Source organism: Neoarius graeffei, chromosome 4 (assembly GCF_027579695.1).
Source record: "Neoarius graeffei isolate fNeoGra1 chromosome 4, fNeoGra1.pri, whole genome shotgun sequence".
Lineage (NCBI taxonomy): Eukaryota > Metazoa > Chordata > Actinopteri > Siluriformes > Ariidae > Neoarius > Neoarius graeffei.
In genome coordinates this window covers 69357018-69369197 of record NC_083572.1, presented here as the reverse complement: position 1 = coordinate 69369197, position 12180 = coordinate 69357018, and the positions used below count along the sequence as shown (strand labels likewise).

Here is a 12180-nt window from a genome sequence, read left to right as displayed (position 1 = left end):
CATGACAGCAACACATCTCAAAAAAGTTGGGACAGGGGCAATAAGAGGCTGGAAAAGTTAAAGGTACAAAAAAGGAACAGCTGGAGGACCAAACTGCAACTCATTAGGTCAATTGGCAATAGGTCATTAACATGACTGGGTATAAAAAGAGCATCTTGGAGTGGCAGTGGCTCTCAGAAGTAAAGATGGGAAGAGGATCACCAATCCCCCTAATTCTGCGCCGACAAATAGTGGAGCAATATCAGAAAGGAGTTCGACAGTGTAAAATTTCAAAGAGTTTGAACATATCATCATCTACAGTGCATAATATCATCAAAAGATTCAGAGAATCTGGAAGAATCTCTGTGCGTAAGGGTCAAGGCCGGAAAACCATACTGGGTGCCCGTGATCTTCGGGCCCTTAGACGGCACTGCATCACATACAGGCATGCTTCTGTATTGGAAATCACAAAATGGGCTCAGGAATATTTCCAGAGAACATTATCTGTGAACACAATTCACCGTGCCATCCGCCGTTGCCAGCTAAAACTCTATAGTTCAAAGAAGAAGCTGCATCTAAAGATGATCCAGAAGCGCAGACGTCTTCTCTGGGCCAAGGCTCATTTAAAATGGACTGTGGCAAAGTGGAAAACTGTTCTGTGGTCAGACAAATCAAAATTTGAAGTTCTTTATGGAAATCAGGGACGCCGTGTCATTCGGACTAAAGAGGAGAAGGACGACCCAAGTTGTTATCAGCGCTCAGTTCAGAAGCCTGCATCTCTGATGGTATGGGGTTGCATTAGTGCGTATGGCATGGGCAGCTTACACATCTGGAAAGACACCATCAATGCTGAAAGGTATATCCAGGTTCTAGAGCAACATATGCTCCCATCCAGACGACGTCTCTTTCAGGGAAGACCTTGCATTTTCCAACATGACAATGCCAAACCACATACTGCATCATTTACAGCATCATGGCTGCGTAGAAGAAGGGTCCGGGTACTGAACTGGCCAGCCTGCAGTCCAGATCTTTCACCCATAGAAAACATTTGGCGCATCATAAAACGGAAGATACGACAAAAAAGACCTAAGACAGTTGAGCAACTAGAACAGGGGTGGCCAACCAGTTGGAGACCAAGAGCCACATTTTTTACTGTATTACCGCAAAGAGCCACATCATACACATGGGCACACGAACATCACCCATCCCTTCCTCTCTCTCTCACACACACACACACACACCCCTCTGCTCAGCCAGATTAATAGTAAATGTCACACACCAACATATTTACTCCTACAGTACTAAGACCACAGGCTGAGGCCAGTCATTTTTAACAATGAACATTGTGTGCACTTACTATGCATGCTGCTTAGTGGGACTCATGGCATTACCAAAAAAAAGCCACACCATACACATGACCACACATGAACATCGCCCCGCTCTCTCTCTCTCTCTCTCTCTCTCTCTCACAGACACGCACGCACCTCTGCTCAGCCAGATTAATAGTAAATGTCACACGCCAACATGAGAGAAATTTACTCCTTCAGTCAGTACTAATACCACAGGCCAGTCATTTACAGCAATCAATATTGTGTGCACTTACTATGCATGTTGCTTAGTGGGACTTCTGACATTCCTTGCCTTGAACAATCCTCTTCAAATCTGGCTTGTATTCCGTCGTTGCCACTCGAAGCAGTTCTTTCACATGGGTTTCAGTCAGAACAGAACGATGCTTTGACTTCACGTGTTTCATGGTAGAGAACACAGACTCGCAGACGTATGTTGACCCAAACACTGACAGTATCTTAAGCGCAGCCCGTTTCACATTCGGGTATTTTTCCAATGGCACACTTTTCCAAAACTCAATGGTGCCTTCCCTCAAAACAGGTTTCAGTTGGTCTTCCTCACGAAGATCGATCATCTCCAACTCAGCCGCAGCCTCATCTGTGACAAGCGGGGCTTTCAAACAGTCCGTCTCCGCATTGAATGGGTCGACGAGGAACGTAATCTGTGGCCTTTTCAGTTGTATATCACGGAACCGGGTTACAAAGCTTTCGTGCAGGTTTTCAATTAGTGTTGCATATCTGGCTCCTTGCTTATTCAGGGAGGCGGGAAGCTTTGAAATGAGCTAATGACGACTGACATATAAGGCAGAATGGCTTGCCATTACGTTCAACAAAAAAGTATAAACTCTCCCACTCTGTTAAAAATGTCCTATGTTCGTCTTCATATTTTCGTTTTGCTGTGCATTTTTTCATTGCCATTTTGAGAGGCTACTTGACACAAGATACACCTTGCCCAAAAACTTAGCGATTATCTCACGCACATGCGCATTTGACATGACCTGAAAATACCGTAATATACCCAAGCAAAGCGAAGATGCATTTGACGAAAATACCGTACTGAACTCAAGCAAAGCGCACACGCACATAAAAAAAACAAACAAACTTTGATATGAACGTAAGAGCCGCATGACACCGGGCAAAGAGCCGCATGCGGCTCGCGAGCCGCGGGTTGGCCACCCCCGAACTAGAATCCTACATTAGACAAGAATGGGTTAACATTCCTATCCCTAAACTTGAGCAACTTGTCTCCTCAGTCCCCAGACGTTTACAGACTGTTGTAAAGAGAAAAGGGGATGTCTCACAGTGGTAAACATGGCCTTGTCCCAACTTTTTTGAGATGTGTTGTTGTCATGAAATTAAAATCACCTAATTTTTCTCTTTAAATGATACATTTTCTCAGTTTAAACATTTGATATGTCATCTATGTTCTATTCTGAATAAAATATGGAATTTTGAAACTTCCACATCATTGCATTCCATTTTTATTTACAATTTGTACTTTGTCCCAACTTTTTTGGAATCAGGGTTGTAATTGAAATAAACAATATAAACAGTATAAACACTCTAGCTAAGAAATAGACATAGACTAAACACTATATATATATAGAGAGAGAGAGCGGCACGGTGGTGTAGTGATTAGCGCTGTCGCCTCACAGCAAGAAGGTCCTGGGTTCGAGCCCCGGGGCCGGCGAGGGCCTTTCTGTGTGGAGTTTGCATGTTCTCCCCGTGTCTGCGTGGGTTTCCTCCGGGTGCTCCGGTTTCCCCCACAGTCCAAAGACATGCAGGTTAGGTTAACTGGTGACTCTAAATTGACCGTAGGTGTGAATGTGAGTGTGAATGGTTGTCTGTGTCTATGTGTCAGCCCTGTGATGACCTGGCGACTTGTCCAGGGTGTACCCCGCCTTTCGCCCGTAGTCAGCTGGGATAGGCTCCAGCTTGCCTGCGACCCTGTAGAAGGATAAAGCGGCTTGAGATAATGAGATGAGATGAGATCTATATATATATATATATATATATATATACACACAGATATATATATATATATATATATATATATACACACAAATTGGAGCAAAAGGACATAAAATAAACAGTCAAGGGCACTTGAGGTATAGCAGGTAAACATAATAGCTGTTAATAAACTTAATAGCTGTTAAGGTGAGGTAGTGCGGAATAGTGCAAAATAGTGCAAGGTGTTTCAACAAGGTGTTTCCAATCACACAGCTCTCGCTCACTCCATGTTTTTTGTTTTTTGCACCATTCTGTGTAAACTCTATATTACTGTGTTGCACTGCATGTATTCACTTCTTAAACCACACTTCTAATTAAATGTCATCATTTTTACATACCTGTGTTTTTACATATTATGTCAATGTTTGAAAAAAATACCAAAAATATACTATCGTGTATACAAACACTATTGTGTGTGTGAAAACCCCAGGAGATCAGCAGTTTCTGAAATACTCAAACCAGTCCATCTGGCACCAACACCCATGCCACAGTGAAAGTCACAGAGATCACAAATTGTAAATGAAGTCTAATCAGAGTGAGTTATGAAAAAAATATTACTGTGTTGCACTGCATGTATTCACTTCTTAAACCACACTTCTAATTAAATGTCATCATTTTTACATACCTGTGTTTTTACATATTATGTCAATGTTTGAAAAAAATACCAAAAATATACTATCGTGTATACAAACACTATTGTGTGTGTGAGAACCCCAGGAGATCAGCAGTTTCTGAAATACTCAAACCAGTCCATCTGGCACCAACACCCATGCCACAATGAAAGTCACAGAGATCACAATTTTTCCCATTCTGATGTATGAAGTGAACATTAACTGAAACTCTTGATTTGTATCTGCACGATTTTATCCATTGTGCTGCTGTCAAGAGATTGGCTGATTTGATAACCGCATAAAATAGCAGATGTATGGGTATAGTTCAGATTGCGGAGTTCATGCTTTCTAATGTGCTCTTGCATTTGTCTGTGTTTTAGAGATCCGTAATCAGCTGGTGGAGCAGTTTAAGTGTCTGGAGCAGCAGTCAGAATCTCGGATCCAGCTGCTGCAGGACCTGCAGGAGTTTTTCCGCCGCAAAGCCGAGATTCAGCTGGAGTATTCACGTAGCCTGGAGAAACTAGCTGAGAGGTTCTCATCGAAGATTCGCTCCTCCAGAGAACACCAGCAGTTCAAGTAAGCTAAGGGAAAGGGGGAGGTGTGTGTGTTGCAGTTCTTTATGTGTGCTGATTTATGTGTATAGCTATTGGTCTGGACATTAGGAAGTGCTGCGTTGGATAGACGTGTCACAATTATAATATATAATTGTAAATATGGGGTGGCACGGTGGCGTAGTGGTTAGCGCTGTCGCCTCACAGCAAGAAGGTCCGGGTTCGAGCCCCATGGCCAGCGAGGGCCTTTCTGTGCAGAGTTTGCATGTTCTCCCCGTGTCCACGTGGGTTTCCTCCGGGTGCTCCGGTTTCCCCCACAGTCCAAAGACATGCAGGTTAGGTTAACTGGTGACTCTAAATTGACCGTAGGTGTGAATGTGAGTGTGAATGGTTGTCTGTGTCTATGTGTCAGCCCTGTGATGACCTGGCGACTTGTCCAGGGTGTACCCCGCCTCTCGCCCATAGTCAGCTGGAATAGGCTCCAGCTTGCCTGCGACCCTGTAGAACAGGATAAAGCGGCTAGAGATAATGAGATGAGATGAGAATTGTAAATATCTGAGTTTGATTTTAATTAACCATTATTTCTGCAGTCATATGATTTATGCAGTCAGTTAAAAGTGAATGCTTCGCCAAACAATGTAAGAATAGAATCACGTTGCTGCATATTTTAACATTTTTTAAATCTGCAATCTGTTAGTAATTATGGTTTGTCATGTAACGTGGTATTTAGCGTACTTAGTCACGATTACTAAAATACCAAAGGTAAGGATATTACCAGTTTTTGTTATTCATTTGTATAGTGTTTATTGTTCATTTTTGTGCATTTTAATAATAGTTTTACATATTTAAATTATTGTGTCCTCTCTTCCCTCTGGAATTCGTATAATCTGAAAATCAGTCAGAAATATTAGTACTTATAGTACATGTTCAGTGCTGATAAATAGCTGCTTTACATAAGGTTTCGAGAGACGGTTTATTGTTAATTATGTGTATGCCAATTAATCAAAGAAGGTTTTATAATTGTGACAGGCTCAGCAGTGTTGTGTGTGGGTGTGTGTGGATTGTTGTTAATCTTGCATGCTTATATTTTGTGCGTACATGTATTTATATTAGTAATGCACTGAAATGAGACCAAGTAACAGGATTTTTAAAAATTTATTTCCAGCAATGTGCTTTTTTGTATTTCTTTTTGTATCACGATAACATGGACAGCAATTTTCTTTTTTTCAGTTTAGTTTCTTTTCAGTGAAACTGAATAGAAAAAAAAGGGATATGAAAATAAACTCAAATTGCATCAAGCGGAATCCTTTATAACCACTGGTCATTCTTAATCTAAATTATTCAGTAAGAAAGTCACTATCACTCTTTTCATTGTGCCTGTTTTGACATGGAAAGAGCATAACAGTGTTGACACTTATAGATGTTTATCCCAGTTTGCGTACCCTGTACGGTATACACGTTGCATTCAGAGCCACCTTGCATTATTATTCCGATCAACCTAATATGTGTGATATTAAAAAATAATCTATTAATGAAGTGAATTTCATTTTGAATGCATGGCCACAGGCGGCACGGTGGTGTAGTGGTTAGCGCTGTCGCCTCACAGCAAGAAGGTCCGGGTTCGAGCCCCGTGGCTGGCGAGGGCCTTTCTGTGTGGAGTTTGCATGTTCTCCCCGTGTCCGCGTGGGTTTCCTCCGGGTGCTCCGGTTTCCCCCACAGTCCAAAGACATGCAGGTTGGGTTAACTGGTGGCTCTAAATTGACCGTAGGTGTGAATGTGAGTGTGAATGGTTGTCTGTGTCTATGTGTCAGCCCTGTGATGACCTGGCGACTTGTCCAGGGTGTACCCCGCCTTTCGCCCGTAGTCAGCTGGGATAGGCTCCAGCTTGCCTGCGACCCTGTAGAAGGATAAAGTGGCTAGAGATGATGAGATGAGATGTATGTCCACTTGTTTAGTAACTTACCCCTTTTCCACCAAATCAGTTCCAGGGCTGGTTCGGGACCAGTGCTGGTGCTGGTTCACAACTCGTTCAACTTGCGAGCCAGCTGAGAACCAGTTTGCTTTTCCATAGCTCGCAGTGCTAAGGGAAGCCACATCATTACGTCGCTGTATACGTCAGTTACGTCGCTATGTTTGCATAAACCTTGGCGCGAATATCGAAGCAAAAACAACACGGAAGAAGCAGCAGCAACAACAATAATAATAATGGATGACTTCGCATTTGTACAGCTGCTGCTTCTCATCGCTTAAAAATGGCAATCTTTCACAGTCTTGTTATTGTTGTTGGTCTTAACAACTCCGCCCCCCCGCTGACGTAAGCGGTTCTTTCCTCTGGCCCAGCAGAGAGTTGGTGCTAGCCTGGAACCGGTTTTTCTGGCCCCAGAGCCAGTTCTTTGTCAGTGGAAACAGAAAACCCGGTTCCAAACTAAGCACTGGCCCCGAACCAGCCCTGGAACTGCTTTGGTGGAAAAGGGGCAACTGTCACGACTGACTGAGGCATTGCTTTAAACTTTTTATCAGGAAAGACAACACTGCAGCAATCAGGAACACAGCGTCAATTTCATACATAGATGCCAATCATAGACTTGCACACCCATGAGAATTTTTATTGTCCTGTCTACAGCCTGCTCATTGGTGTATTGTGCTCTTATGGTTGAATTTAAGTCAGTATATAGTTTAAGCATCAGTAGCTCTCGGGAAAACTACAGGGACTATAAATAAATCTTTGCTAATTTTGTTATAGCCACAGCCATGGAAATCAACATCACTAAGCAACGAGTCTAATACAAAGGCAGAATGGAATAATGCCATGCTGATATATAAAAATGTCATTTAAAAAGCAAGAGAAGAACTGCTTTATTCATCTGAAGATAAATTCATTTATAGATTAGTGGCCGGCGAGGGCCTTTCTGTGCGGAGTTTGCATGTTCTCCCCGTGTCCGCGTGGGTTTCCTCCGGGTGCTCCGGTTTCCCCCACAGTCCAAAGACATGCAGGTTAGGTTAACTGGTGACTCTAAATTGACCGTAGGTGTGAATGTGAGTGTGAATGGTTGTCTGTGTCTATGTGTCAGCCCTGTGATGACCTGGCGACTTGTCCAGGGTGTACCCTGCCTTTCGCCCGTAGTCAGCTGGGATAGGCTCCAGCTTGCCTGCGACCCTATAGAACAGGATAAAGCGGCTACAGATAATGAGATTAATTGGTGGGTGGTGCAGTGGTTAGCACTGTCACATCACAGCAAGAAGGTTCTGGGTTTGAGCCCAGAGGCTGATGGGGCCTTTCTGTGTGGAGTTTGCATGTTCTCCCCGTGTCTGTGTGGGTTTCCTCCGGGTGCTCCGGTTTCCCCCACAGTCCAAAGACATGCAGGTTAGGCTAATTGGTGGCTCTAAATTGACCATGATTGTGAGTGTGAATAATTGTTTGTCTCTGTGTGTCAGCCCTGCAATGATTTTGTGACTTGTCCAGGGTGTACCCCGCCTCTTGCCCTTAGTCAGCTGGGATAGGCTCCAGCTTGCCCACGACCCTGCACAGGATAAGCAGCTACGGACAATGGATGGATTGATTAATTGGCCAGTGTCTTTGAAAATATGCTTTGATTCCATGGAAAGTGTCTTTATCCAGTGCAAATAAACTTTTTCACTGAACATGGAGTAAAAGTGAAAAATTAACTCACCAAAATGTCATTGTATACAGATTAAGGGTTTTTGCCATCGTAGAATGATGACTGGTTGCCTCCTGCTCCTGTAGCGTACAGGAGCAGGAGGCAGCCAGTCAAATTTGAGCATGTGCAAAATATATGACCAAACGTTTGTGGAAACCTGACCATCACACCCATATTTGGACCTTTCCCAAACTGTTGACACAAAGTTGGAAGCACACAATTGTATAGGATGTCTTTGTTCCAGCATGACAATGTCCCTGTGCACAAAGCAAGGTCTATAAACATGGGTAGTTGGATTCAGAACCCCAAAGTGACCAGCATATCATCCCAGTGTGCTTTGTGACTATGCCACAGATATTTTTCCTATGAGTTTTGTTTATAGGCTTCAAGTCAGCTGTAAACCTTTGTGTTGACCTGGAGGATCAAGGCTACTCTTGTATGAGTTCATATATCACAGCTGCTACCATAACCAGTCAGCAGCAGCAGCAGCAGTGGTGGTGAAGAAGGAGGACTCAAGTCTGAAAAAGGAAGAGACAGTGACACTTTCTGAAGATTTTTTGACACTTGTCCATCACACATATTTATGCCCAACCTGTTACCATAGAGTTCGAAGTAAACAATTGTATTGAATGTCTTTCTGTGCTATAGTATTATGATTTGCCTTCACTGGAACTAAGAAGCCCAAATTTGTTCCAGCATGACAATACCACTATTTGGGGGATGGCCTGAAGGTTAGAGAAGCAGCTTTGGGCCCAAAGGGTCACCGGTTCAGTTTCCTGGACTAGCAGGAATGGCTGATGTGCCCTTGAGCAAGGCACCTAACCCCCAACTGCTCCCCAGGCTGCTCTGGGTATGTTGTAGATTGCTCTGGATGTGATGTGTTGTAATGTAATGTAATGTAATGTAATGAAGCAATGACCATGCATGCACAGGCCATTAGGTCATGGCTTCCTCCAGATGAGTTAAATGCAGAAGAGGAATTTTACTGTGCTTGTGTACATGTGACAAATACAGGCTTCTTCAAAAAAAGGTCCATGAAGACATGGTTTGCCAAGGCTACTGTGGAAGACGTTGAGTGGCCTGCACAGAGCCCTGACCTTAATCCTATTGAATGCCTTTGGGATGAATTGGGACGCTGATTTCATCCCTGGCCGACATCAGAAGAGCGAAGGTTATTATAACAGCAAAAGGGGACAAAATCTGAAAAGGGATCTTCATCAAGCACATAGTGTTATGGTCAGCTGTCCACAAACATTTGGGCATACAGTGTAACTTTGTTTTTTTTTCTTCTGCTTATATCAGGGCAGAACAACAAAAACAGTGATACATTTGTTCAGAATATTTGCGTTTGCTTTCAGTGAAATCTGTTATTTGTGTTAGTTTCAGCTGAATATATTCAGCTGAACATTTGGTGCATCACTTGTATGTGTATTAGTGTGGGTGGCTGAGACTTTAGAGCTGTTGTGATTAGTTGTGGGTGATATGACAGAAGTATTTTGTTATGAAATTTAAAGGAATACTCCAGAGTGAAATGCTTTCTAGGTCTATTTTCGCATTATTGGGAGTACATACGTTGAGTTGCTACCACAATCACGTCAATCGGATGTGTTTTGAGAAAATTAGTTTTTTGCGATTTCAATCGGAAAGCGCTAACACGGCAGTGCGTGGGGCATGTCTTTTTGCCGATACAAAACGCTAGTTTTAAAACCATTGCAAAGCTCAAAACAACATGACAGTTCTGTGGAAGTGAGCAGAGGGTTCCTACAAACAAAACAAAGTGTTCCTGGCTCTGCAAGTGCACGGATAGAGTGTGTAGAAGAGTAAATACAAAGCCAGTGACCTTACCTGAATTTGATCTTCTCCAGACGCCATCCTCATGGGACAGTCCGTAAAAGTCGAGTGCCGAGTGCAGAGCCCATCACGCGCATTTCCAGATGGAACACCCCAAAATTCTTTACCCACCAGACGTGACGCGCAGCAAGGCTTCTGTGCTCTTAAATGCTTTAAGGCAGTGTTTCTCAACCACTGGGCCGCGGCCCATTCGTGGGCTGCGAAGTGCCATCTAGTGGGCCGCAAATTTTTTTTCCAAGTTGAAGCTAATTTTTAGTCGGGTACAATTGCTGGGTTGCATCTGATGTCACATCTGCCTTATTAGATATGCAAGACATGAAGTGTTGGTCAGCTAAGCTCACTGTTCACAAAGTGTCACTATCGCTGGGGCGCCTTGCTTGTCATTAAAATGCCCTATGCCAGGGGTGTCAAACCTGATCCATAAAGGGCCGTGTGGCTGCAGGTTTTCATTCCAGCCATGCAGCAGCACCCTGATTTGGCTTATTCAATCAACTGACACACCCACCCTTTAATCAAGGGTGGGTGTGGCTGCAAGTATTTGACTGTGTGAAGACAGTTCAGTTGATTGAATGAGCCAAGTCAGGTGTGCTGCTGCATGGCTGGAATGAAAACCTGCAGCCACAAGGCCCTTTATGGATCAGGTTTGACACCCCTGCCCTATGCTTTCATTGTTTTGGGCTGTTCAAATCAACCAAATCGTGAAACTGATAAAAGTTTCTTCCGGGTTCCCCGTGAAGTGATAAAAAAGGTGAACAAGCAAAGGATTTTACCAAAAAGATAACAAGAAAGGTGGCTCTTGAACCTTTCATTGCAATGGAAGGGAGCCGAGTTGAGTTTGCAGTGATCACTTCATGAAAGGTTTGTAAATTCCTCTGATTTATTTCGTTTGGATTCGCAAATTACTTTTCTCACCATTCATGATGCTTTGAAGTTCAGGAGATGCTTAAGTCCTCAGATGTGTTTTTGTTTACTGTTTGATCGTGGTCGCCATATTGTAAACTAACGCGTATATAATATGTGTCATACTCAGGTCTTTAAAGGGGTTTCTGTGGGTCTTTGTGAATGATTTACTTGGAAGAGAAGAGTAGGGAGGATTGAGAATCGAGTGGCTGTGGTTTGTTTACACCCAATACTAAAACTTGTAGCATCCTAGCAAGTATCGTGAAGACGTGTATAAAAGTCCAAAAATGCTACTTACCTGGGCATAAACGATACAGGAATTATCTTGTAGTGTCCTGATCCCCAGATCTTTAACCCAGCCACATATAAAAAGTTGTACGCCTCCATGCTCTTCCAGGTTTTCATCTGTGTGTCCGTGTAGAACGATGTCTGCAGCAGCAGGTAGTTTGAGACGTCGGGAAACTCAACAGATGGATAATTTTCCAAATCACTGGAAAAATCATTCTATGTTAATGTGTAAGGATCTAATCTCATTGAGTGGTTTCTATATCCACTTCTTGGTTTTAATAACCTGCTTGTTTGCTGTACATAAAATGGCAGTAAGTTCTTGTGTTAATGGACCAGACTCCACTTTTGGATCATTTATCCCTTTTGAGTGAGAATGCCCTGCACGCATGGTTTTATGTTGGCTTCTGGCACATCCATAGTTTTAAATAAAAAACCTACAATTAAAAACAGTTTGTTTTTATTGTGTTTATTTAATTCCTGGGCTCCCATCTGTAACAGGGAGTGGAGTTGCATTCCATGAATACACTTTACAATAGATTATTAGATTCTAATAGAATAGATGAGCTAAAATAATTGGGGATCTTTTTTAATGGGCCCTGACTCATTACAAGTATGAATAGGTGGGCCTTAAAGTAGAAAAGGTTGAGAACCCCTGCTTTAAGGTACTCTCATGAATAGGGAGAGGGGACACTTCCTGTCCACTTTACTTTGAACAATTGCACATTCATGTAGTTATGCAATCAGCCAATCATTTGGCAGCAGCACAATACATAAAATAAATCAGATCTAGGTGAAGAGCTTTGGTTAGTATTCACATGAAATATCTGACTGGGAATGTGCTCTCAGTGACTTTGACGATGGCATGATTGTTGGTGTCGGACAGGCTGTTTTAAGGCCCTGTTTACATTATTTCGAATCAGCGGATCATCAGATTAACGTTTTTAAAACGATTCGCGTACACACACAAATAGCAGGAAGTGAAGTC

General features: G+C 42.9%; 1 protein-coding gene across 2 annotated transcripts in view; it reads left to right on the top strand.

The window, feature by feature from the left end:
• srgap3 (SLIT-ROBO Rho GTPase activating protein 3) overlaps nt 1-12180 on the top strand; it is a 302285-nt gene that overhangs the window by 99607 nt on the left and 190498 nt on the right. For both annotated transcript variants that reach the window (XM_060919551.1, XM_060919552.1), the window contains exon 2: nt 4327-4522. In XM_060919551.1, coding sequence (XP_060775534.1) covers nt 4327-4522 — 196 coding nt within the window. The remainder of the gene's footprint in view (nt 1-4326; nt 4523-12180) is intronic.